General features: G+C 47.4%; 1 protein-coding gene across 1 annotated transcript; it reads right to left on the bottom strand.

Moving 5' to 3' along the window:
• Positions 1-339: 339 nt before the first annotated feature.
• Positions 340-27,719, bottom strand: LOC121453641 (receptor expression-enhancing protein 5). Its single transcript, XM_041660543.1, has 5 exons — positions 27,512-27,719; positions 26,765-26,858; positions 12,914-13,052; positions 3,551-3,719; positions 340-1,747 (listed from the first exon to the last, which is right to left on the bottom strand). The coding sequence occupies exons 1-5, from the start codon at positions 27,627-27,629 to the stop codon at positions 1,698-1,700; spliced, it is 570 nt and encodes a 189-aa protein (XP_041516477.1). The 5' UTR covers positions 27,630-27,719; the 3' UTR covers positions 340-1,697.

The following is a 27,719-nucleotide window of genomic DNA, read 5'->3' as shown; positions in this document are numbered from 1 at the left end:
GGGAGTTTTTTTTTTCCTAACCCAGATTTTAGCAAAATTTCAAGTAAATATGGTGAACGAACACAGACTGTGGCTAGTTAGTTACGGGAGGATGGTCACTCTGAAACAGCGTGGCACCGCAAGACGTCCTGAGGTCAGAGAGGGCTCTGTATGTAAGGGCGTTGGCCGCCAGCCCTGACAGCCTGAGCCGGCCCCACCACTTGGTTGAAGGAGAGAGACAACGTCTGTAAACTGTTCTCTGACCTCCACAAGTGCACTGTGGCTTGTACGCCTGCACCACACATCTCTCACACACACACACACACACACACGAGTATAATAAAAACGTCTTTAAGATACTTTGAGACCAGATAAACATAATCTTTATTAGAGTGTATTGTCGTAATTCTTCTCTAATTCTTACTTTGTCACAGCTATACACGCACAGGAAAGAACAGTCCACACAGGTCAGGACTCTCAAGCTTCAGGCAACAGGGAGTCTGGGAACACAGAGGAAGGGACGGCACACGCAAGTCTGTCTGGTGGAGCACACCAGGAGGACAGGCTATAATCACGTTCTGCAGGTGTGGACAGGGGGCTCTTTCCCCAGAACAGCAGCGATGCTCATCTGAATGACTGAGGCGGGAAATAACCGCTGCACTAACTGTCTGGAATATTTAGTAGGAATTCCGTAACTTTACATGCCTTTGAATATCATTCAGATGCAAACAAATGCTTTGCCTCCAGCCAGACACAAGCTCACGCCATTCTCGGTTCTCCGAGTCATGCTGTTATTCTATTTGGGAAAGACGGGCAAGCAGAAGTCAACTCGGACCTTCTCCCATGGACATCACTTGCGCTGCGGGAAGCAGTAACAGGGTTTCTGCAGCAGAAGTGGGCATGTCTGGGAGGTACCTTGAGTTGGTTTTAACAGAATATGGAGAGGAGAGACTAAGACACTTGCTGCCCAGTTTTGAAGGTGAAACAGGAATGGTTGACATTTCAGCATCAAAACCGGACAAATGTACAGCAGGTGAGATGGTATCACCATTTCTGCAGGGAACCGGAGTTGATCACTGTGTGCAAGTATTTCCCTAGTGCGGCACCTGCTCGACAGACTGTCCGGAACAATCACGGCCACCTTCCTTGCTGCATCACGCCTTACTGTGCTCGTCCGCGTGTTACTCGGCTGCAGCGTGACCTGGACGCTCACACATGAGAGCAGGTGCCTCACAGGTTACAGGGCCTCTCCCTCTCAAGCACTAAGCATGTTCTAGCCAAGCAATAACATTCCCCTGTATATATGCACAAATATATATACACAAATACACTAAAAACACAGAGCTATATAAAACCATACACCACACAAAGCAGAATCAGTAATTTCCTAGTTGTCAGTACCAGAAAACGCATGCAGGTGAGCCCTGCAGAGCAAAGCTTACGGACATCGATTCCAGTCTGTTTGTAGTTCCTGGAGTACAGTGGCATGTCTTCCTACTCAGCAAAATACTTAAAAATGTTTAGATATTGTCCACTGTGTTAGATGTAAATGAAAATGCTCCCTACATGTATGACAATAAAAGCAAAACAGCTTACAACACATTCCATTTTTAATACATCAAAAAGTTTCCAAGGCAACATAGTCATCGCCTATGCCACTGTCCCCAGTGTGCCGCAGAGCGCTGGGAGTGACAGCGGGTGGGGCCATCAGCCAGGGCTCAGGTGCTCTTCTTCTCGTCACCCAGTAGATTCACCGTAGCTTTCTTAACTGTGGGAGAAAGAGAATCGTATCACAGGCTTTTCCGGTGTGAGTTCCACGCATCCCTGGCTACTAGAGAATGCGGGAGACTAGGATGGGCACACAAGGAGGCTCGTGACCAAGGCTAAGAGGGCTTCCAGGAAATGGACAGAGTGCCTCTTTAGAGCACAAGTCCTCAAGACTTAAGCAGACTTCTTGAAGGTCATCCAGCCTCAATGCTCGTATGACATCATCACCTGTCCTGTCTCCTTCAGCGATGAGAAGCAGGAGAGACTGTCATGGTGATCACAGGAGGAGAGAGGGCCCACACCAGCACTGGAAACACCTAGACTTGCTGACTGTGCCACTACTGCCCCCAGGACAGGATGTGGCGGGTGAGGTGGAGGTGGGCAGAGTCTTCTGGAAGCTCCAGTGAGACTCCACAGAAGGCAGCCGTTTTTGATGGAGCCAGAGTCTCCTCATGACAGCAAGGAATCATGAAGCTGTCATCTCCGGCCAGGTCAGGACACCTTAACTACAGGGCTGATTTCCTTCCTTCAGTGCCCCACCCCACCCCAGAGCTGAGGACTGACCCACGCAGAGCCTTGCCCTTGCTAGGCAAACTCTACTCCTGAGCTAAGTTCCCAACCCCTTCCGTCCACTCTTAATGCAGCGGGCACAGACGGCCCTGCCCTTCCGCTCAGCCTCCTCCAGCAGCCCCTCTCACACACAGCCTAAGCCAATGCCCCGCCCATGGCCCCGTGGGCGGCCCCCATCTGCCCCTGCCAGCCTCTCTGACCCTGATCTTGCTATCTTTCCATGTTTTCTTCATTGCTTCCACCTCCATCCAAGCTTTTTCACAAGCAGTTCCTAGACAATCTACCTCAGGTTCCCTGTGCTACTTTTTCACAAGCAGTTCCTAGACAAACAATCTACCCTCGGGTTCCCTATGCTACCATTTCAGGTCTGACTCAGGACAGCCTTTGTGACAGCTGATCCTAATTTTCAACTTGACACACCTGGGAAGAAGGAACCTGGCTGTGGAACAGCCTCTAGCAGATTAACCTGTGGACATGTCTCTGGGTACCTTCTTGATTCCTAATTGATCCAAGAGAGCCCCACCCACTGTCATAAAGAAAGGTAGCGCTCCACACAGCCTGGAAGCAGGCCAGCAGGCAGCACTGCTCCCTGACTTCTGCAGCCAGCTCCTGCCTGGGCATCCCTCAGCGATGGATTGTAACCTGTTCAGATAAAACAGACCTTTCCTTTCCCAAGCTGGTTTCTTTTTTTTTTTTTTTTTTTTTTTTTTTTTTTTTGTGGTTTTTCGAGACAGGGTTTCTCTGTGGTTTTGGAGCCTGTCCTGGAACTAGCTCTTGTAGACCAGGCTGGTCTCGAACTCACAGAGATCCGCCTGCCTCTGCCTCCCGAGTGCTGGTTTCTGACCCAAGGTTTTATCATTGCAACAGAAAACCAAATTAGCACAGCCACTTGGTGATGGTTCCCTGCTTTCTCTAGTTTAAAAAGCTGCTCACCTAGCTTCCGCCTCCCAGATGCTGAGGACCAGCCATGTATGGCCACACCCAGCAGCAGAAATGATAAGAACGGCACACTAAACAGGTCAACCTGAACTGATTGCACAGATATAGCTAACTGTAGACGAGACTCTAAAACATCTGCCTGCAGGGGCCGAGCCATTTTTCTAATGTGGTGACTGAAGCTACATGTGTCACTGAGGAAGCAGAGGAATCAGAGAGGACAAGGTGGCCAAAAGTCTGCTGTGTGAGTCTGGGGCAGCACATTTCCACACTGCACCAAGTTGTCCCTAAGCCTCACCTTCTTTAGTGATGGCATCTGCGGTCTCTTTGGCTTTGTCTTTCACGTCCTTCACCACGTTGTCTACCTGGGACTCGTGCTTCAGGAAGACAGGACGGATGATGCGCCGGTAGAGCAGCTCGGCCCCGTTAGACGGGCTCGGGGCCATGCACCACAACAGGAAGCCACACTGTGGGGAGCAGAGCACTGGTGAGAGGGGACCTGGGCACTCTGGGACCACACTCACGGGGACCTGGGCACGCTGGGACCACACTCACGGGGACCTGGGCACGCTGGGACCACACTCACGGGGACCTGGGCACGCTGGGACCACACTCACGGGGACCTGGGCACTCTGGGACCACACTCACGGGGACCTGGGCACTCTGGGACCACACTCACGGGGACCTGGGCACCCTGGACCATACTCACGGGGACCTGGGCACTCTGGGACCATACTCACGGGGACCTGGGCACTCTGGGACCACACTCACGGGGACCTGGGCACCCTGGACCACACTCACGGGGACCTGGGCACCCTGGACCACACTCACGGGGACCTGGGCACTCTGGGACCACACTCACGGGGACCTGGGCACCCTGGACCACACTCACGGGGACCTGGGCACCCTGGACCACACTCACGGGGACCTGGGCACTCTGGGACCACACTCACGGGGACCTGGGCACCCTGGACCATACTCACGGGGACCTGGGCACTCTGGGACCACACTCACGGGGACCTGGGCACTCTGGGACCACACTCACGGGGACCTGGGCACCCTGGACCACACTCACGGGGACCTGGGCACCCTGGACCACACTCACGGGGACCTGGGCACTCTGGGACCACATTCACGGGGACCTGGGCACTCTGGGACCACACTCACGGTCCCACCACTCTGACATCTCCACTGCATCTCCAGATTTTCTGAGGGCTAACTGGAGGCTTTTCTTAGACGGAGAAAAACCACAACCACTAATGAAGCAGCATGAGAAACACAAAGAGACTGTCTCAAAAGAGAAGGAAGAGGAAAACAAGGGGCTGGGGATACAGCTCAGGTGCTACAGTGCAAGCCTGGCACAGTCAAAACCTTGGTTCAATTCCTAGCACTGCAAAACCTAGGCATGGTGGTATCAGTCCATAATTCCAGCACTCCACATGGGCAGAGCCAGAGAATGAGATGTTCAAGGCATCCTCAGCTACACAGGGAAGTTAATGCTAACTTCCTGGGATATGTGAGACCATGTCTAAAAGAAATAAATAGAAAAATGAAACAAATAAGAATGGGCGATAGAATTACTGGAAAAAAGGGATGTATGAGTAGGTCATAATAAAACCCATCATGCTTTAAAATTTGTATATTGCATACGATTTGAAACACGGTGCATGTGTGTGAGTGCAGTGCACTGTGGAGGGCAAAGGTCAGCATTCAGGAATCAGTTCCCTCCCTCTACGGTGGGTCTGTGAGTCAAGTTCAGGCTGTCAGGCTTGCACAGCACTGTAAGCCACTGCACCATCTTATCAGCTGAAATCCTTTCTCCTAACATGAGTACCTGCTAATAAAAACCAGTACACGGAGGCAAGAGGGCTTGCTGCACAGTGTGAGGGCCTGAGTGTAGATCCCCAGCACCACATAAGGCTGGTGTGCGTGCGTGCGTGCGTGTGTGTGTGTCTGTGTGTGTGAACACATGCAGGTGAGCACACACCCTACACACAGATGCACACACACTCAGCAGCAATCTGAGGACCACTTCTAACATACAAGTTTGAGGTCAGTGTGGAATATCCTTTTCCACTGTGAATATATGTCACTGTGACTGGTTTACTAAAGAAGCTGACTGGCCAATAGCTGGGCAAGAGAGACTGGGTGGGAGAGCCAGACTGAGAGAATTCTGGGAAGAAGGGCGGAGTCAGAAGAGTCACCAGGAGATGCAGAGGAAGCAAGACCTGCTGAAGGAGAGGTAAAGCCACAAGCTAAGTGGCAAGACATAGATTAAGCAAAATGGGTTAATTTAAGTTATAAGAGCTATTTAGTAATAAGTCTGAGCTATTGGCTGGGCATTTATAATTAATAATGAGTCTCCATGTTGGTTATTTGAGAACTGGTAGGCAGGAAAGAAAAGTCTGTCTACCCAACGTGGGGCAATGTAGATCCACATAAAACCTGATAAAGCTTTTTTTTTTTTTTTAAAAAGGATTCTGACTAGGATCTATTCCTGGTGCATGAGCTAGCTTGTTGGAGCCCACTCCCTATGGTGGGATGCCATGCTAAGCCTGAATGCAGGGGGAGGGGGGCTTGGTCCTGCCAGAACTTAAATGGGCCAGACTTTGTTGACTCCCCAAGGGAGCCCTTACTCACAGGGAGGAGTGAATGGGGGGGGGCAGGCTATGGGGGAGGTAAGGGGAAGCAGGAGGAGGGGTGAGAGGGAGGGAGGGAGAACTGTGGTTGGAATGTAAAATGAAATTTAAAAATAAACTTTAAAAAGGATTCTAAACACACAAAAGTTGAGTTAAGTGTGGCTTCTCAGTTGCCTTTTCTCAGTAGGTTCTCTTTGCTAGTGGCAAGTAGAGGCAAGGCTGCTTTAAGAGATGGCTTCCTGGCTTACTGCTAGCAGCAAACACAGGCAAGGCTCTTTGAAGAGGCCCTGCTACTGAACACGTAAGTGGGTTTATAAGCAAGAAGGCAGTGAGCTACTTGGTGGAAGTGTGGACCCAACAGCTTCCCAGAGCTGGGATGGTAAACGTGGCTCCTGCTGATACCTCCACCATGAAGCTAAGCTCTCAAGAAACCAGTGGGGGGGGGGGGGCAGCCTCCAATGCCCTGTGCTAAGCTGATCCATGTCATTGATTAACAAAGGAGTTTAAGATTTGCCTTATGCGATCAAAAATCAATACAGATGCTCGGTATAAACAGACCCAGACAGAAAAAAGTCTCTGAACAGGTTATAGTATGTATATATGTGTGTGTGTGTGTGTGTGTGTTTGTGTGTGTGTGTGTGTGTATGCTTCAGAAAGAAAAGAGAAAAAATATATATAGTCATAGGTTTAAAAAATAATAATAAAGTCCTTAAAAAGGAATAAAGTAATATAAAAGCCACAAAAAGATAAAAAATATACAGAACCTGAATACTGTATGTTATTGTGTTGTCTTTGGATCTTTTGACTGCTGAGGGAGAAATAGCAACCGCTAAGACACACTGGGTTATGAAAACTGCTGGATTAAACCAACCTATATATTTTAAAAATGTCTTGACTTCAAAATGGAAGTCAAAAGATATGTTACTGTGTGGAAAACGTTATGCTTTTATTTCCACAGAAAACGAAAGGCTGTGAATTCATTCTAAGTTAAAGATGATCAGGTTTGATCAAGGGAGACCCCCTGAAAATCCTGGCTCCAAACATAAAGAAATAAACCTAGAAGAACTACAAGATACGTGATGTATTATTTTACCTGCTCAAACATAAAACAAAAAATCATCTTTGGGCCGGGCGGTGGTGGCGCACGCCTTTAATCCCAGCACTCGGGAGGCAGAGGCAGGCGGATCTGTGTGAGTTCGAGACCAGCCTGGTCTACAAGAGCTAGTTCCAGGACAGGCTCCAAAACCACAGAGAAACCCTGTCTCGAAAAACAAAACAAAAAAAAAAAATCATCTTTGGCTGACTTGTGTACAACACACAGTCTATACTTATATTAATATAGATATGTATGTTACCTTTAAAAGTTTATGTATTTTCAGAACAAGGGGCCAGACACCACTCAAAATGGATGGCCCAGGTAGTCCAGCATCCAGAGCAGCTTCAAGGCCGCTGGCTGAGATGACCCTTACAGAATACTCCAGTCAGGACTTAACAATCATCCTGATTTTCTCAAGGTTCTCCAAAGATTCTGATGCCCAAACATTAAGTATTCTAGAAATGTATGCCCATATTCCCAAAAGATGGACTATGGATTTTTATTATCATTTAATTTTCAAGAATAAATTATTCATGGAGAAACAGTCACTTCAAAAGAAGGCATCAAGGTGAAGTCCAAATGATTCAGCAGATTAATTAAGACTCACAAGAGGTCTGTCTCATGAGTTTAGGCAACTCAGCATGTTTGAGTCCTTTTTCTGTTCTGTAGGGTTTTAGGAAAATCATGATCTTTTAAAATGTTTTTCCTTACATTTATTCATTTACTTCATGTGTACAAATGCTTTGCCTGCGAATATGTATCGTGACATATGTGCATCCAGTGCCCACAGAGGTCAGCTCCCTCGGGAACTGGAGTTATGGAACCACCTTGTGGTTGAGGGGCACCATGTGGTGCTGGGAATTGAACCTGGGTCCTCTGGAGGAGCAGCCAGTGCTCTTAGCTGCTGAGCCATCTCTCCAGCTCCGTGATGTTTTTCTCAGCTGGCAGGAGAGCAGGCGCCAAAGTTCTCACTATTAGTGGAGCTCTGAAATGCCGTCCACCCACAGAGACACCACTTGTGGGAAATCAGCCAGGCAGATTCTCTTTTCTGCATGAATTAAGGCAAGGCTAACAGATGGGACCAGAGTCAAATATCTCCAGTTCTGTCTTCCATGCGATCACTCCGTAGAATATACAACCAGTTATCCACTTGGTATTTCCTGGTGCCCTCTAGTTACTGTAAAATAATTACCACTCTCTACCTACATTCTCGGCATTTCCAGTTCTCATATTAAAAATTAGGTTAATTACTGTTCAACTCTCCAGGCAATACTCAGCCATCAGCTTTCTAAACTCCACCTTAATTTATGTAACTATTTTCACACAGACATGATCTCTCCTCTGAGTGCCGGCTGCTAATTCCCCCAGAGGACCCACACAAGCCCACTCTTACCCACAGTTCAGACGAAGAGCATAGATTGCTCTTGCTGGACTGCTGTGACATCAGCACTGCCACAATGAATCCACACACAAGTCAGACAAGTCTGGCTGGCTGCAACGCCATTCATCCAAAAGCAGGATACACACTGACAGTCAAGGACCATCCTGGCAAGAACTTAAAGCTAATGCCAGAGAAAATATATTTCAAGGGCTGGAGATGCATCTCACATACAGTACTTGTCTAAAATGCACCAGGCCCAGGGTTCAATTGCAGCAACAGGGAGGGGTGGGGTGGGGAGGAAGAAGAGGAGGAAGAGGGAAGGAGAAGGAAGGAGAAGGAAGGGGAAGGCAGGAGAGGAGATAGAGAGAAGGAGAAGGCAGGGGAGGGGAGAGGGAGAGAGACGGATTTTATGTATCAACTTTTCCTACTACGCTACAATGAACTTGTCAGAAACTTAAGTCCACCATTTATGTTCTGATGATATGAAAGTAGAAGAGAATGAAGCAGGGAAAATAATGCTTAAAATATAATAAAAATGTGCAAACAATGGCTTTATGTAAATTTGTATGATTAAGGAAGGAAGATTTTGGAAAACCTTTCAATACAGCCACAGAAAGGTGACAGGCTAAATTTAAAATCAATTGTTCAATAAATAAATAATTAAATAAAATTTTCAAACTGTGCACAATAATTTGAGGTCACCTGAACAACACAAGGGAAACCCTGTCTTTTGGAAAAAGTTAAAAAAAAAAGATTGCTCTTCCTGAGTCATAAATAAAATGAAAAAGAGCAGGGAAGGGGTAAGATCTGCCTGCTTTCAGGTCCTACTAAAGTATCCTATTTTCATTTCTGGTCCTCTGAGGAAAAGCAACTCAGGGAGCCAAAGGGTATGTGTAAGCTGACAGGTGCATCACAGGGAGAGGGCAAGGCAGAAACTCATGCGGCAACTGAAGCAGACACCAGGGGGAGCGCTTGCCGGCTCACTCAGGCTCAAGCTCAGCTTCTAAAACAGCTCAGCACCACCTACCCAGGGAAGGGTACCACCCACAGGTCGGCTGGGCTCTCTGACAGCAATTAGCAATCAAAATAATCCCCCAGCCAGGAGGTGGTGGCACAGGTCTTTAATCCCAGCACTCAGGGAGGTAGAGGCAGGTGGATCTCTGTGCGTTCAAGACCACCCTGGTCTGCAGAGTGAGTTCCAGGACTGCCAGAGATACACAGAGAAACCCTGTCTCAAAAACACCAAAAAAAAAAAAAAAGAAAAGGAAGGAAGGAAGGAGAAAAAAGAAAGCAAGAAAGAAAGAAAGAGAAAAAGAAAAAATATCCCCCAAAGGCATGCCCACAGGCTAACCAACTGAAACCCACCTCTTTGGTCACTCTAGACGGTCAAGTCAACAAGGACAGAAAGTTAAAATGAGAAGTGCTGGGTCCGGGGAGAGACGGTGCAGTACATAAAGCATTGATGTGGGAGTGGGGTGGGCTATAAGCCCTGTGCCTGGCAGGTGGAGGCAGAGCAAGCTGGCTAGCCAGACTAGCAGAAGGGATGCGCTATGGGGTCAAGAGCCTCTGCCTCAGTGAATGAGATAGAAAGCAATGGAGGAAAACACCGGCACCAACTCTGTCCTCCACGCACTGTGCCCATATATGTGAACATGGACACACACACACACAGACACACACACACCAAAAGGAGATGTTATCATGTTCTTCCACAACAAAAGAAAAAGCATCCTTCTGCAACCATCATGTGCTGTGAACATTTCCCTGGGGCATCATTATGACAGCGTCATTTTCAATTCAACAGAAACTCTCAAATGTCTGTTCTAATGACAGCACTGCTCGCTGCAGTACGTTACATGTCCAATTCCTCCTGTACACTCATCCTCACCAGGTATTTTCAATTTCTACTGTCTGCCAAGCCAGGCTTGGGGGCACACACCAGTGTTTTCTCACAGCGAAGCCACAAGAGAGTTGTCAAAACAAAAAATCTTGTCAATCTAGTGAACAAAATATTTAATTTTAACTCCATGTGTTGGTTGGTTTTTGTCAACTACACAAACCTGGGAAGAGGGAATCTTTTCATTTTAATTATTTTTTATTTTTACATGTCTGAGTGTTTGCCTGTATGCATGTCTATGCACCATGTGTGTGTCTGGTGCTGGTGGAGGCCTGGAGTTATAAACGGTTATGACCTGGCACATCGGTGCTGGGAATTGAACCCAGGTCCTCTGCAAGAACAGTCAGTGTTCTTATCTCTTCAGAAGAGGGAATCTTAACTGAGAAGATACCCCCACCAGATTGATCTCTGGATAAGTCTGTGGGGCATTCTGATAACTAATGGATGCGGGCGGGCCCAGCTTGTCTAAGAAAGCAAGCTGAGCAAGCCAGGAACCAGCCCCTCTTCTCCACGTCTCTGCTTCAGCTGCGGCCTCCAGGCTCCTGCCTGACCTCCCTCCAGATGGACTGACTGGCAGCTGTAGGGGAAATAAAACCTTTCCTCTCCAGGTTGCTTCATCCAGTGTTTTAACTAAGAGCGCCCATGTCCCACGTCACGGGGAGGCTTCCAGGACACTCACAGTCACCTTTTCTTTTTAATTAAATATCTATATAGAAGTTCTGACTGGTTCTTTCTTCATTTACAGAAAGTCTAACATATTTTATGATCAGTTCCTCATTTGATACAAATGTTGTAAGTAGATCCTCCTGGTCTGTCAGAATTCTGACAGCTTTACACCTGTTCTCATAGAAACTCAGTTCTTAAAATGATTATTTAGTCAAATTTATCAAATCTTTTTCTGTGATTTTTGCATTTCTTCTTGTTTCCGAACTTTGAAGTTTAAAAAGCAAAGCAAAACAAAACAAAACAAAAACCCTCCTTCCTACATTTTCAGATTTTAGCACAGGAGGCTATCTCTGTGAGGCTCTGAGGAAAACAGGGAGTGGGGGCACTCACCAATCAAAAGTCAGGATTTCCCCACTCCTCAGGCTCTGCCAGAGACAACTCCCAGGCATCTTTGAGGGTGCAGAGGGGCAGCTGGAGGGGGAGTCATTCATTTGCTGTTTCCTCGGCTGCCTCAGTCTCCCCAGGCTAGCTCTGACTGGCCCACCCCAACTCCAGCATAAATGGGTGTGGCCTTTATTCCACGGCTGGACAGAGTTTATGAATCCCTTGGAGGAAAATTGGTTTTCAGACCAAAATAATAAGATACTTGATGAGTACACTGTTTCTAAGGAAAAACAACATAATCAATCACAGACTCTGTCAGGAGCAAACCCACAAGGGAATGATGCAAAATTCACAACAGACCGTTTCCAGCTCAAAGAAGTGAGACGGCCGTGCAAGCCTAGCGGCCAGAGCGCGGCTGCTGACCATGCCCTCTGACCTCACAAGTGCACACTCACACACACTCACGCAGTCAAATAAAATCAAAGTAAGAGCCTAGCAAAAATAGGCTTGAAAATTATGAGAGCTGAAATAAAAATCCCAACACATGCATTAACTGCAGAGCGGCTGTAACTATGTGCCAATGTTATTTTATGTATGAGAGTTCAGCTTATGTGTGCCCGGTCCCCATGGAGGCCACAAGAGGCATCAGGTCCCCTGGAATTATAGGCTGTTGTGAGCAGCTCTGTGCGTGCTGGGAATGGAGGCTGGATCTTCTGCAAGTGCTCTCGCCCCCTCAGCCAGCTCTCCAGCTCCGACAATGGTTGTTTCTTAAGCAAAATGCAGATTTTTTTTCAAAGTCTCTCAGAACGACTTGAACCTTTAAACTATGTCATGTATGCTGAGCAGTAAAATGCCTACAATGAAACGGGAAAGAGGCTAGCCTGGAGTCCTCAGAACTGGACACACCACCTTCTCCAGCCTACAAAGTCTGCGCTCTGGGAACATTACACCCACTGACTGGACGACACCCGGGGATCCATCGAGGACAGCTTGCCATCCAGTGGAAAACCACCACCGTATCCACGAAGTCGACAACCTTCTCCCTCTCATTCACCTTTGGGCAAGCCAGAAGCCTATGGAAATCCAGTTATGAGTCTCCGTTTCCTGTCCTTTCCCCCAAATGTTGGCAGCCTGGGTTAGTCCTGTGCCAAATAGGTTTGGCAGGGCTGAGATGACTACCACAGCAGCCGAAGTTACCAAGATGACTTTCCCAACCAACTGGACATTTTCTTCCCCAAGTTTATTATGAGAATTACATGTTTTCCCCCCAAATCGTGACTCCTATTCAGCACCAGGAACACTAAAAACATGTTGACGCTTCTTTCTTTGGGTGGTACACGTCACAGCGCTTTCTTCCTCTTCTGCAATCACCAAACACAGCTTTGGACACAAACTGCCTAGCTCTTCCAAGGCCTTAAGTGGGGAGACATGAATCCTGCCTCCTTGGCTGTAATGGGGGACAAGAGCCACTGGGATCCAACATCTAAGCCCCTGCTCCTACTATTCCAGGTGTAAGGGCCCTGAAATGGAGTCTGAGAGAGAGAGGGCCAGGGAGGCACAGATGTGGAGGGACAGCCGTTTAGAGACAGCCAGGGTACCTTCAGCATGTAGTAGAAGGGGAACCAGGACAGGAAGAGGTCAGAGAAGAACTCGGCAATGCTGAACACACCGTATACCACCCAGTACGTCAGCCACTGGGTGTCATCATCTTTGTTGGGACTCTCGATGGCTTTCATCCTGAAAAGCAGCACAAAAGAAAACACACTGTCAATTAGTGAGATCCATTATTGCCCCACAGCCCGCTCTCCAACATCAGGCAAATGCATGAACTGCGGCAAACCAACTCCAGCTCTCGGGAGGCAGAGGCAGGGAGATCTCTCTGAGTTCCAGGCCAGCCAGGGCTACATGACAAGACCCTGTCAAAAACAATAAAAAAATATATAAAACCTTGATAATAACCCATGGGATACCTTTTTTTGTTTTGTCTTTTAAAGAAAGAAACTGTAGCGTAGAGAAGAGAAACAGCACTGCTACAAGTAGCACAGCTGGGTTTACACCCAGGACCACCTCCGAAGAGCAAGCCATTTTCTTAACTACGAGACCAATCCACCAGACTGGACAGACCTAGCACAACGTCTGGAGCACAGTGGACAGGTAATCTTTACCAGTTAGTGCATGTACAATGGGCGGACTGCACCCTCGGCTTTGGAAGGTACCACTGAGATCTTATCCTGTACTAGAAAACTGGTCACAGTGCAAAAAGAGTAGAGAAAAGGTCACGGTCTCAAAGTCAAAATCCCCGGAAGACCATGCTATCCTCCTGCCTGCTTACTTGGGCAAGGGAGGGTTCCACCAGACATGACAGGATGGTGTTCTGAGTTGGTGTTCCAGTCTGCTGGAAACCACAAACCTAGAAGACAACCATCTACGCCCACCCAGAGGAGCTAGGTCTAGTTCCTTCTTGAGATCTATTGTTCAGCCTCTGGAAGGCAGAGGGCAGCCGCGTGCCCTCAGCTGCACAGGAGCTGGGTGTGACGCCACACACCTGCCACACCGGCACTTGGAAGGTGAGGGCACGAGAATCTGTTTCAAGCCAGACTATTGTTCCCAAAGATAATAAGAGGCTGAGAAGATGGCTCCGTGGGTAAAGCGCGAGCGGGGCCTGCGTCCAGATCCCCAGCACCATGCACAGCGGATTTGGTAATGTGCGTCTGACCCCACACTGCTCTAGCAGATGGGAGACAAACACCCACCCTCAGTAGCCCACCAGCCACCTAGCCTGGTGGACACCATGGCAAACAGGAGACCCTGCCACAAACAAGGAGGAAGGCAAGGACTGACACCTGATATTGTCCTCAGACCACTACAGAAGTGCCACCCCCCAACACATACACCAAAGATGACGGAGTCGTATCAAAATGCATTTCAATTCAATTGAAAGATTATAGAATCTCCACACAACACATTTTAAAGGGGGAATGGCCTGTTAAACACATCTTAAATATTCAGAAGCTTTTAAAAAGGACAGCAAAGATGTCCAACATACACTGCTGAGTATAAAACATTCTAATTTTGTGTGAAAACAAGACAGCAAACAAATAAAAGATGTGTTACGTGTGCTGACAGTACAGGTACCCAGAAAGATTCAGAGTACAAAGTCAGTCCAGACACTGGAGTGACAGACTTTTACTTCCTTAAGCCTCTGAGATGAGCATGAGGAATGGGGCAGAGGAGACTCCATGCGGAAAGCTCTGAGCTCCACACAGTACCACTGCCTCCTAGGAGGCCATGCTCTCTGGAGCTTCACTAGAACAAACACTAAAGTGAACACACTCACTTAACTTCTCTCTTGAGGAACTACTAATAGATTTCCTTACAAACAGTCTTCTCTAACAACGACACGACCTGTGCTGTAGGGATTAAAAGCCTTCGATATTATACACACAGAGAAACAGAAGAGGCACAAAGCCTATCAGATGAAATGGACTCCTCTGAACTTTCTACTTAATGAGCTGCCAAATATTAACTACACTCAGTCAGGATAGCAGGGGACTCAGAACAAAAGTCAACGGAAACAAAAACTAAGGAAACAAATGGATTTAAGCTCTTTCTGTTGCTCCTCCAGACGATGGTCTGCATCAAGACCAAGTTTCTTCCTTCTGGCTGTCAGAAACTCGCTCAGGTAGGTGAGGGCAAAGGTCTGAGAAGCCATGGCTGTGGAAGCTGCTGGCATCCTGGCATCCTGCTCCCAACCAGGAACTGGAGAGAGGAAGCCAAGTCTGTAAGGATACACTGTGGGTGCCAAAGTGAACTTGGTTATCACCAAGGGCGAGGGGAGATTCCTGAGCTGACAGATTCTACTGGGGCTCAGTAGGCCCCAAAAGCCAGCAGAACCTGAGAGCTTTCCCATCTCTCTAAAGAAAGTGTCGTCCAACAATCTGCTGGGAGCCCGGGACTAAGGCACGCAGGAATCAGTCTTCCTACTCCACGTGTCCTGTAACACAAACACGGACGTACTGCTCTGAAGAAGCAGTGCCCTAAGAAAAACGAGAGCCTGCAGAGCATGCTTAACTTCTGGCCATGAGAATGAAGGGTGCCAAAGAATGCCAGCAGGAACAGATTACCACGATGCAGGCCGTCCTCGCTGAGAGCTTCTACTGAGTCGGGTCCAGTCAAAGTAAGTCTTCCCCAGTAGCAAAGAAATGATCAGTCCCCACCCAGAAAAAGAAGGGAAGAAAGTGGATTTAAAATCCAAACCTTGTCACTCCAAGTTAGTTAGACTCTGCCTGGGGGCGACCTGTTCCTCTGAACCAAGGCAGAAAGAACCACAAGCCACACAGACTCACCATACTGAAGAATAAAACATCCCCACTCTTTCCAACTGTGAATAACGGTGGTTTTTAGCATATGGTTTAAGCACAGGGGAAAACGACAAGAAATAACAAAAATGAGTATGGGGAAAAGGAAAGGGAGAAAATAGTATTTGGAAACACTTGTAATTCGTAGCTTGTCTCAAAGTTTCATGAAGTAAAGTTGGGAAATCCAAAGTATGACAAAATCAGTTTTCCCCTGTAAGCTATAAAAAGAACGACCCTGAATTCAGCCATTACAGTCTCTACACACAGGAACAGGGAGTTGTATCAGTGAAAGCCGGAGGCCAGCAAGATGGCTCGGCTGGTGAAGCCAGCCAACTAACTCAGTTGCATAGGTGCAATGCACTATCAGACCGCTAGCCACTGCATCCAGCACCTGCCGGGAACAAGAGAAAGTGCCACAAAACAAGGTGGAAGAGGGGAGGGCTGCAGAGCTGGCTCAGCGGCCAAAAGTCTTTACTGCCCTCGCAGAGGGGCTGCACTCAGGTGGTTCACACCTCCAGAGTGCTCAGACACCTGCGTTCACACACACCACCCACAGATACTCTCATATGGACACAAGCTTGTGCACACATATAACTTAAAACATGAAAGATTAACTTTTAAAAAGTCGAAGGGGTAAACAGACGACAGACATGTCCTCTGACCTCCACATGTGTTCATTTGCCCTCTCCACACCCTCACCGAATACAAATAATTTCCTTTAAATTGGGCTGTTTGCCAAAGGGTAGCACAGCTGGTGATCATCAGCTCCACGTTAGCCTCTGTTGTCTCACACACCGTTACATAGTTCAGTTACAATTCAGTAAAATGAGTAAGTCTATCTCCAAAGCACAGACTTTACCATTGCGGTCAATCACGCCCATCCTTAGGATCTGAACCAGTCGACTGCATTAGCAAACTGACAGGTACATCTGCTAAGCATAAACAGGACGAGGCTGTAATGCTCAGAGAAGCAAGGAAACCGGCACCTGCGGAGGGAGGTAGTGCTAGGCTCCACAGAACACACTTTGGAGTTCAAGGTCAATCCTCAGACACTTGAATACAAAGAATACGGATCACAATGTCTGTCACGCTTCTGGTCACCGCAGACACGAGCATTCCTGACACAGCAACACAGTTTTCCCATCACCAGTGCTTCACATACGAAGGCATTTTAGGAGGCTGACAGTGGCTCAGTGGTTAAGAGCATTGGCTGCTACTACAGAGGATTCAGGTTTGATCCTAGCACCTACGTGACCACTCAAGACAGTTTTGGGGACCTGGCACCCTCTTCTGGTTTCTGTGGACACCAAGCACACACATTGCATACATACATACATGCGAGCAAAATACCAATACACATAAAATAAGAATAGTTTTCTTTAAAAAAAAAAGATATTTTAAAGTATATGAACTATTTTGCTCCTATGTAAATAAGGGAAATGTTCTCCTTCTTCCTAGAAAAACAAGAAGATAAAGAACTATGGTGGCCACAAGCTTCACCGTTTTGGGGGTAGGGAGGCACAGGGTCTCTCTAAATAGCCTTTGTCCTTGTCCTGCCTGTCTTGAAACTTGCTTTGTAGACCAGGATGGCCTCTAGCTCAGAGAGATCTGCCTGCCTCCAAGGTATCCCAAGTGCTGGTACTAAAACACATGCTACCACTGCCTAGGTCTCCTTTTGCTGCTGTTTGCTGCTTTGTTTTCAGTGAAGAATATGTGTTTTCAAAACAAGAGATATGACCAAGAGAGCAAGAAAGGCTGATAGCAGAATGAGTCAATCAAATTAATTCACTTATTTACTATTTATACCATGTGCCACAAACCAAACAAAAGAACATAAACGAGATGGGTAGTGTTTAGTGGGTTTCTTAACTGTGGAGAAACTATTTTCCCAGTTAACTATACAAAAACAATGAAAAATAGAACTTGTTCCTTTAATCTTTATTTTTAAAATTCTTACTACTTATTTGCTTGTGGGGTGTGGTGTTGTTTACTACGGTGCACATGTGAGGGTCGGAACACAGAGAGCCTGTTCTCTCCTCCCACCATGTGGGCTGCAGAGACTGAGCTCTGGTCACCAGACTCGGTGGCAGGCGCCTTTATCTGCTGAGCCGTCGTATCTGCCCTCCTTTACTCTAATATTTTCTTAAAGGATCCAAGAGCCAACTTACTAATGACAAGCACACTGTGTAAATACGTCCACAGGTAAATCACACCAGGACAACCACTGTCAATAAAACCAAAGGCTGTGGAGCTAAGTATCTCTGTCAAGTATGGTGTCATAAAGTTTAAGTTCAGCCAAGGGGGATGGTACATATCTAAAATTCCAGGACAGGAGAACGGAGGCAGAGGGGTAATGAGTTCCAGACCGGACAGAGTTGCTTATTGAGACTGGTGTCAAAAGCCAGGCGCTGGGATGTCGTCAACAGTAGAGTGTACGCATAGAGTGAGGCCCTGGCAGCGTCTCCAGAGCCTTGATAAATTAAAGCTACATGACAGGTAACCGAGAGTACTCTAGCACGTTCACGAAACACAGAAAATGCCTCCATGTGTAGGTATATGGGGCTGGAGGCACCTTACCTGAGAGATAGAGGACATTCTGCATAGTGTGTTCAGAGCTGATTTCATACAAAAGCTAACACCAGAGCTCAGTTTCCTTCACTGCATAAGGTCACTGCATGAATCCACAGGCCACATGAAAGGCCACACGGGAAGCATCTAACTAAGATCCAGATTAGGGAGCCACGCTCCATGGGGTCACACACCAGTTCCCACCCATGAACTGCTGTTGGGAGCTGTGAACCCCTGATCCTGAATTGCTTGTAAACAACTTGTTTTCCTCTGCTCTGAGACAGCCTGCAGCTGCTCTAAGCATGAGACCCTGATGGCAGGAGAGTGGTTTCTGGTGGGTTTGGCTGGGGCGTGGCTATCAGCTAAGGATCCCTATATAAGCTGCCCCTGAACACACTAAAAGGGGCATTCTTGGGGAATTCAAGGATGACCCGTATCTCTGTGAGTCTTTTGTGCGTTTCAATCTCCAGCCCCTGGCCCAGTTCACGAACTGTATGGTAATGTATGGAGCGCAGATGGGCGTGGTGCACTACAGACTGCAAAGTCTTGAGCCAGTTACTGTCACTTCTGCCCCCTGTCTGTAAAGGTGGGAATTACCATAGTATTTACATAACAGGATTGATATAAACATTAAATGAACTGTACTGTGAAGGCCTTAGACAGAGATATATGTAATTTTCAGCTAAATAAAACGCTACACAAATGTCCAGCAGCTCTGTGAAGATAAAACTCTCAGGGCTGAAGAGATGGCTCTGCAGTTAAGAGCTCTTACTGCTCTTGCAGAGGACCAGAGTCCAATTTCCAGCACCCTGGGATGGCTCACAACTGCCTGTAACTCCAGCTTCGGGTGGCCCAACGCCTCTGGCCTCTTCGGGTACCCACGGATGTTCACGTCTCCCCACATGGACTCACAATTTAAAATAATAAATCTCTCTCCTTCTCTCCCTCTCTCCCTCCATGTGTGTTTGTGCCCATCCCTGGGCTATCATTTCTCCTTCCTCAACTCCTTTATTTTTCTCTGGGGTGCGCAGGGTCTCAGGCTGGCCTCAGCATAACCTTGAACTCCTGATATTCCACCCTCACTTTCTAAGTGCTGGGGTTACAGGTGTGTGTTCCCCGTGCCTGACCAGAGAATGCCATTTCAAACTAAAAGGAATCTGCATTAGCTCAGTGGTACCGGGCTTTAGTAGCATGGCCATGTTCAACCCCTACACGACAGAAAAGAAAACTAAAACATACAAAACACTGAAGGAAGGTGATGCACATCTGACCTCTAACGCGGCAGCTCTAGGAAGGAAGCAGCCTGAGTTTTCTAAGCACGTATGAAACGAAGGGGAGAAAGACACAGATGCCTGTGCAGAATTTTAGACCAAAAGCTTTGTGCGTAGGACAGAAGACCAGCCCTCTCCACTTCTCCTCACTGCGGGGCAATAATAAAAATAGAAAATCAAGTCATTAGACTTTGCCTCACGATTCCACCTGTACAGAGAAGCAGGGTCAGACTCAAGCCCCTGGCTGAACTAGCATGGTACCAGCAACACTGCCCAAAGGTCCTCACAGGTCTCAGGCATGGGCTTGCGTAGGAAGGTGCAGGCCACTCACTGCTGGTCTCAGGGCCTCTTGAGTATGCGCTGTCATTAAAGGCAGAGCTGCACTGAGTCACAAAAGCCACAAAGTGTATGACCCGCCTATGAAACGCTCAAGGCAGACCCACAGGAACACGTTAGCTAAGGGTTCCTAGGAACTGAGCGGGGAGACATGGGAATGACTGTTAATGATTTCCTTTCAGGGGTGACAAAAATATTTCAAATTAGACAGTAGGGATGTTTCTACAGGTTGTGGACATGTTGGGCATGAAGTGTACATTGGCCTATGAGAGAAGATGTGGGTCCGTCCTTACAAGTTCTATTGTTGTCTGTTGTGGCAGAGGGAGGAGACGCAGGTGTACCTGCCAACAGTTCCTGGAAACAAAACAGGCTGGAATTCGCTTTCAGACTGCCTGTCCAGGTGGCCAAAGTGTCCAGAAGCACAGAGGTTAGGGAGCTCAAAGAAACTGCACAAAGAAAAGCAGAATGGCCCCAGGGAAGGAGGCCTGGGAGGAGGCCCTGTCTCCCCTCATCACTGTTTCCAGCCTCCCCCCAACTCGCTGAGTCCTGACCTGGGGCCAGATGCACCTGAGCCTCACCCATGAAGTTCTCAAGGGGGTGAGTAATGGAAAAAGGCAGGCAGCCAAATGAGCTTTTCCAAATTTCACTTCCACACCCTGCAATCTCTAGGCCCAATACTGACCTTTAGATGCAATCTCTGTGCCCCTTCCTTTAATGGGCACAAGGGGAGGAAACAGCAAGAACAAAGCTGAAAGGCGAGGAAAGAAGGAAATAACTTCTGGCAGACCTTTAGCCAGATCACCTATCCCTTCCAGAGGTCTCAGCAGCCATTTCCACTTTACCTGAGAGCTTCTATCACGTGACCCGTTATTCACACCCTCTCTGATGCAATCAGGAAAAATACAACCATCTGGAGCAGAAGGCGCACGCCATTCACCGCCAGCTTTGCCCTCGGCAGACCTACACCCCTTTGGAATCTCCCTCAGCACTCTTCCCTGTCACACAGCCAGGCTGCTGCAGCCTCAGGCCGTGGCTCCCTCCACTGCCTCTGCCAGGCTGGCTCCAGCTCATTCCTAAATCCTAAATAGCATTGCAGATAAACTTCCAAAGAGCCCTTCCTGTGACTCTCTACCACACAGCTGCCTGCCTCTTTTCTTCTGAGAGCTCGCCTTTTGGCCACTACTTTACCTAGTTCTTGCCTGCTCCCCGCGGCAGTGTCCATGCAAATGGGAGTGTGTGTCTCTCTCGTTCCCTGCCGTATCTAAAGGGCACCAGCACCTGGCATGTGGCTGACGTTGACATCTGCTAAGCAGATGAACCTCAGTTTTGAAAAATAACTGTCTGGGGGAACGAAGAGACCGGTAAGGGGAACAGAGAGTGACTGGGTGAAGGTGACCACTGGGGCCTGAAGCTCGGTACCCCACAAACTGGTTTGATGGAACCTAATACCCAATGTGACAGTTCTAAGAGATGAGACCTTTAGAAGATGATTAGGTTTAAATGCTCTGCTCGATGTGAGCGGCTCGAGGAAGCTCATTCGCCTCTTGTGCCACATGACTATGCCACAAGCTGGTGCCATTTCCGAAGCAGATAACAGCTATCAGATGACCAAATCAGCTGGCAGCTTGGTCTTGGAATTCTCAGCCTTCAGAAGTCAGAACAAAAATGTCCTCACTCCTAAATCACCTCTGGTTATATTAGCCCAAAGCGACTGAGACCAGCAGAAACCGTGGTGGTGGCGGTGGGTGAACACGGGTTAATATGGCAATGCATGCGCACACGTGTGCGGGTTTGTCTGTGTGCCCACGTGGAGGCCAGAGACAGACTTCCGGTGTCTTCCTCTGCGTCTCCATGCTACTTCCTTGAGACAAAGCCTCTTAGTGAACCAGAAGCCTGCTGTTTCAGCTAGACGGCTTGGCCACGAGCTGCTGGGATCTACCTCCCTCAACCCTGAAATGCTGGGGACACAGGCACATGCACACATAGAGACCCAGTTTTCTTCGTGGGTGCTGGGCACCCATGCTTGCACAGCAAGCACTCTGACCCACTGAGCCATCTCCCCAACCCCAGGAACAATGACCTGAGTGCTACTCAAAACCACCATTTGTTAAAGACCTTCTCTCTCTTGAAAAACTGTACAATGACAATAGTCATGGCTAAACAATGAACAGACTTAATTAAATTAATATTGGCTGCCTGAACGTTTACTGACTTGGGTCTGTATGCTTTTTACTGTGCACAGATCCCCTTTTTCTTTTCCCTTGCCCCTCCTACACAGAGCAGAGCACTGAGGGGGTCTCTAGACTATTCTCGGGAACAGAAGGCTATTTTTCCCTCCCTCGTGCCCAGTCTTCACACTTAACGGCACTTGTGTGGTGGTCATCATTGCCTCTATACCAGAGGCTCTCAACACTCTGCACACTAGAACCCTCTAAAAAGTATAAAGGATTGATACACCTTTCAGACCCCCAGGCCGAGGCCGTATCCCAGACTGCATAGATCAGAACCTTGGGGGAGCTACAGAAAGGCCAGTCCATACATACAAACACCAGTCCATACATACAAACACCAGTCCATACATACAAACAAACACCAGTCCATACATACAAACACCAGTCCATACATACATACAAACACCAGTCCATACATACAAACAAACACCAGTCCATACATACAAACACCAGTCCATACATACAAACACCAGTCCATACATACAAACACCAGTCCATACATACATACAAACACCAGTCCATACATACAAACACCAGTCCATACATACAAACAAACACCAGTCCATACATACATACAAACACCAGTCCATACATACAAACACCAGTCCATACATACAAACAAACACCAGTCCATACATACAAACAAACACCAGTCCATACATACAAACAAACACCAGTCCATACATACAAACACCAGTCCATACATACATACAAACACCAGTCCATACATACAAACACCAGTCCATACATACATACAAACACCAGTCCATACATACATACAAACACCAGTCCATACATACAAACAAACACCAGTCCATACATACAAACACCAGTCCATACATACATACAAACACCAGTCCATACATACATACAAACACCAGTCCATACATACAAACACCAGTCCATACATACAAACACCAGTCCATACATACAAACACCAGTCCATACATACATACAAACACCAGTCCATACATACAAACACCAGTCCATACATACATACAAACACCAGTCCATACATACATACAAACACCAGTCCATACATACATACAAACACCAGTCCATACATACAAACAAACACCAGTCCATACATACAAACAAACACCAGTCCATACATACATACAAACACCAGTCCATATATACAAACAAACACCAGTCCATACATACAAACACCAGTCCATACATACATACAAACACCAGTCCATACATACAAACAAACACCAGTCCATACATACAAACACCAGTCCATACATACAAACACCAGTCCATACATACATACAAACACCAGTCCATACATACAAACAAACACCAGTCCATACATACACAAACACCAGTCCATATATACAAACACCAGTCCATACATACAAACACCAGTCCATACATACATACAAACACCAGTCCATACATACAAACACCAGTCCATACATACAAACACCAGTCCATACATACAAACACCAGTCCATACATACAAACACCAGTCCATACATACAAACACCAGTCCATACATACAAACACCAGTCCATACATACAAACACCAGTGGGAGCAGTGCTATAATCACTGAATATTACTTTCTGTTTTTTTTGCTGAAATCATTCAATGTCCTTTATTACATCTTTAGTGTTTTTCTAACTCTAAAATTTACTTTGCCTCAGAATATAAAAACTATAAAGAAAATACAGCAGATATACTTGTTGACTAAACTCTAACCCTGGAAAATCTAACCCCCTACTACTTAGAAATGACCAGCTCTACTGCTAGAACATCTAGCACCAAACGGAAACACTGAACATCTTGTAAGTAAAAAAAGCCAGTAATATGTAGACAATGAAGGAATAAACAAAGAAATAATAAGGCTAGAAATGGCAACTTAAAAATCGCTTTGACAGCCAGGACTACACAGAGAAACCCTGTCTCAGGAAAAAAAAAAAATCACATTGAATATGGCTGAAAATAGCCCAGCCTAAGACTACTTTTAGACAAGGAAACACACAACCTAGTTCTGTCCCGCCCTTAGTCATATGCACTTGTACATGTATGTGGACCTACGTGCTCCATCCAGAATAGGTGTTTTTTTGTTTTGGTTTGGTTTTTGAGATAGAGTCTCACTGCATGGCTTGGAACTCTCTATGTAGACCAGGATATCCTTGAACTCACTAAGATCCTGCTGCTTCTGCTTTCCAAGAGCTGGGATTACAGGTGTGTGCCATCGTGCCCAGTTTAGAAACAGACTTTTAAAAAAAATTTTTTTTTAATTTTATTTTGTATGTTTAAATATTTTGCCTGCATGTGTATGTATATGCAACATGTCCGTGCCTGGTACCCGTGGAGGCCAGGAGAGAGCTATGAGTCCCCTGGAACTGGAGTTACAGCCAGTTATGAGCTGCCCATCAGGCTCTGAAAACCAAACCTGGGTCCTCTACAGGAGCAGCTAGTGCTCCTTACTGCTGAGAAGGCTCTCCAGTTCCAAGAAACAGACTGAACTCTCTACAGCTCACATAATAATCTATTCATGCCAACAAAGAAGCTATGTTTATCGCACAATTATGTCAAGTAACACTGATGGAGAAAAAGAAGGTGATTATGTCATCAATGTTTTTTAAAAAAATCCATATTCTAGGGGAAGGAGCAGTGACTCAACGGGCAAAAGGCTTCCGCCAAACCTACAGCCCCAGTTCAACCTCCAGAACCTACATGGTAGAGGGAAAGAAACAATTCTAAGACACACGCCTCAGAATGTTACCTTTTTAAAAGAATTACAAGTTAAGACACCCAAACAGAAAGAAAGAGTCCCAAACTGAAAGAGTCAGGTCAAAGAGGACACTGCAGGGTAACTTTGTTACCACACACATAGCTATTTTGGACAAGGCTGTTCTGAGCATTTTACATCAAATATCACTAAAAGGGCTTCTCTACCTTTACTGCAGGGAACCAATTTTCCTAGTCTGCCTTAGTGGTCTTTGGTACCATCACAAAACTCACATGATGCCTTAGCAGATAACGCCCTCCTCAACTTGGAGCCTGAGGGTCTCCAACTTCACAAGCAAGCACGTCACATCGGTAGCTGGCCTTTATCCAGAACAACCAACTTCTCAAAACAAATTTGCAAAACTAGCTGTGGGGGCACTGCCTATAATCGTAGCACTGGCCAGACAGAAAGCAGGAGGAGCAGACGTTTACCGTCATCGCTACACAGCAAGGTTGAGGCCAGCCTGGGCTATTTAAGACTGCCTCAGAAATGAAACAAAACAAAACAGCAATAAAACATTTTCTCCCTTCCAGCATATGTTAAGTTCCAATCTGGCCAGTGAGAGTCACGTGCTATAATATTATCTGTGTCTTGGCCTCCGAGTGAAATGTTTTCACCTTTATTTTTATCACTATGGGTGAGAGGATTCAGAAACCAAATGGATGAAACCACCAGCTTTGTTACACTATAAAACAAAATTCATTTGTGGAGAGAGGAGCAATTCTGATTTGAAGAGAGATATGATAAATTCAAAAATAAACATTAAGTTATAAAATAATGAATACTCATTAAATGCTAAACTTATGGTTCATTTTCTAATTACGTGAATAATTTATATAACCATGGAGCTACATTATGATGTCTTTTACAAGGTTTGTTATGGTATTTCCAAATTTGCTTTTGATATTTGGCCTTGGGGCTGGAGAGATGGCTCAGCAGTTAAGTGGACAGGCTGCTCTTCCAGAGGGCCCAGGGTTGATTCCCGGAACCCACATGGTGACTCACAACTGTACAAAACTCCAATTCCAGGGACTCCAACGCCCTTTTTCCAGCCTCCTCCAGTGCCAAGCACACATATGGTGCCCAGACATAGGCATAACACCCATACACAAAAAATAAAAATTTTAAAAATTAAAGAAAAAATAAAGCCTTAAATTTTTGTCATTTCCTTTACTCATCTGTTGTAGGAAGCAACAAGCAAACGGCACCGGGCACGTGGAGGTGAGAGGGCAACGTGCAGGTGTCAGCTCTCTTGCCTGCCATGTGGGTGGCCACAGACTCCACTCAAGGTGTCAGACTTGGTGGCAAACAACAAACCATTGAGCCAGCTCACTGGATCACTAATTAGCCTTTTTAAAAATCAAAAAGCTAAGCCAGACCGGTGATTCACGTCTGTAATCCCAGCACTAGAAAGAACAGTTAAGGTGAGGTGAGGTCAGTCTTTGCTCTAAGTATCACAAGTTCTAGGCACGTCAGGGCTACAGCGTGAAACCCGGGACCAAATAAATAAAGCCGAAAGTCTTCACCTGTCCCGACTATAACTCTGAATTAAGAAAGTGCTAGCATTCTTAATTGGGTTTTACTGTTTATAAAAACATATGGTGGAAATAACCGTAAGTCATCAATGGGATGCAGTTCACTCCCAATACTTGTTGAAGTCTGTCTGCCAGGAAGCGGAGGACTGAGCTCCACCACAGTTTGTGCTGCCTGGATAAGGTCAAGTTGTCAGTATAATCTGACATAAATAAATAAATAAATAAATAAATAAAATACCTTTTGGCTAGCTGACAGGAGATGGGAGAACAAGTTAAGGCTCCCAAATGTGTAACCTTAAGCAGTCAGTACATTAACCTTATGGGACTTTGTCTCAAGAACCTGGGCCAAGCAGCCCACAAGCCCTGAAAGTGGAGGGGAGAGCTGGTTGCAGGGTGAGCCACTTACGAGATGTAGGCTGGGTATCCGAAACCTATCAGGTTGCAGAGCAGAGAGGCTCCATAACCGAACACCAGATACAAGGCCACCAGTCCGATGACACCTGGAGAGCAGAGGAGAGAAGCAGTTGGGTGATCCTGCGGACATTCTAAAAAGACAGTCCCCGCCCACACCCACACTTCGAGGTTAGGCCTTTTCTAGGCGTTTTCCTCCTGCCTCGATTGCCAGAGAGAAACCAACCATAAGGAGGTCCGGCCTGCCCATTCACCGGCAGCTGTTTGGGTTGGGGACCCTGGGGAGGCCTCTGCTTCTACTCCCTGGGCACAGCCCTTCTGGGCTGGGTATACAGAGCATTCCCCTGCCTCAACTCTTAGGACAGTGCCCGCCTGGGCTGAGCATACCGAGCAATCCCCGGCCTCAACACCCCAGGGAGCGCCCGCCAGGACTGGGTATACAGGGCAGTCAGTCCCCTGCCTCCCTTTCCTCCCAGCTGGCCCGCGCGGTGCATTGGCTGGGAAGCCCGGCTCGGCCTGACCCGGATCCCGTGCGCGGGCGTGGATTGTCCACGCCAGACCCGGCAGCCGAGGGGTCCGGGAGGTGAGGCCGGGCTCCTCCACCCAGCTGGACACCGGCTCGGCAGAGGAGACACGTCAGCGTCCCGCAGCTCCCGGCTCCCAGGCCCCGCTCCACGCGCCAGGGGCCTCCCGCCCGCCCTTCGTCCGCGCCCCGCGCCGCTCCCGGGGACCCATCGCCCACCGAGCGCGATGAAGCTCCGGTTCACTCCGGTCTTGGCCTCGAGCTTGGCCAGGAGGTCGGTCACGCAGTTCTTCTCGTGCAGGAACCGATCGAATCTCTCCCTCATGGCTGCAGACATGGCTGGGCCGTTCGCGCCGCCCGGGATGCTCCGCAGCCGCCTGGACGCGGAACCCAGCTGACCGGGGCGGGGCGGGGCGGGGCGGGGGCG

This window comes from Microtus oregoni, unplaced genomic scaffold, assembly GCF_018167655.1.
Source record: "Microtus oregoni isolate MIOR12 unplaced genomic scaffold, Mior012 000011F_ref0000422, whole genome shotgun sequence".
Lineage (NCBI taxonomy): Eukaryota > Metazoa > Chordata > Mammalia > Rodentia > Cricetidae > Microtus > Microtus oregoni.
This window is presented reverse-complemented; position numbering and strand designations above follow the sequence as displayed.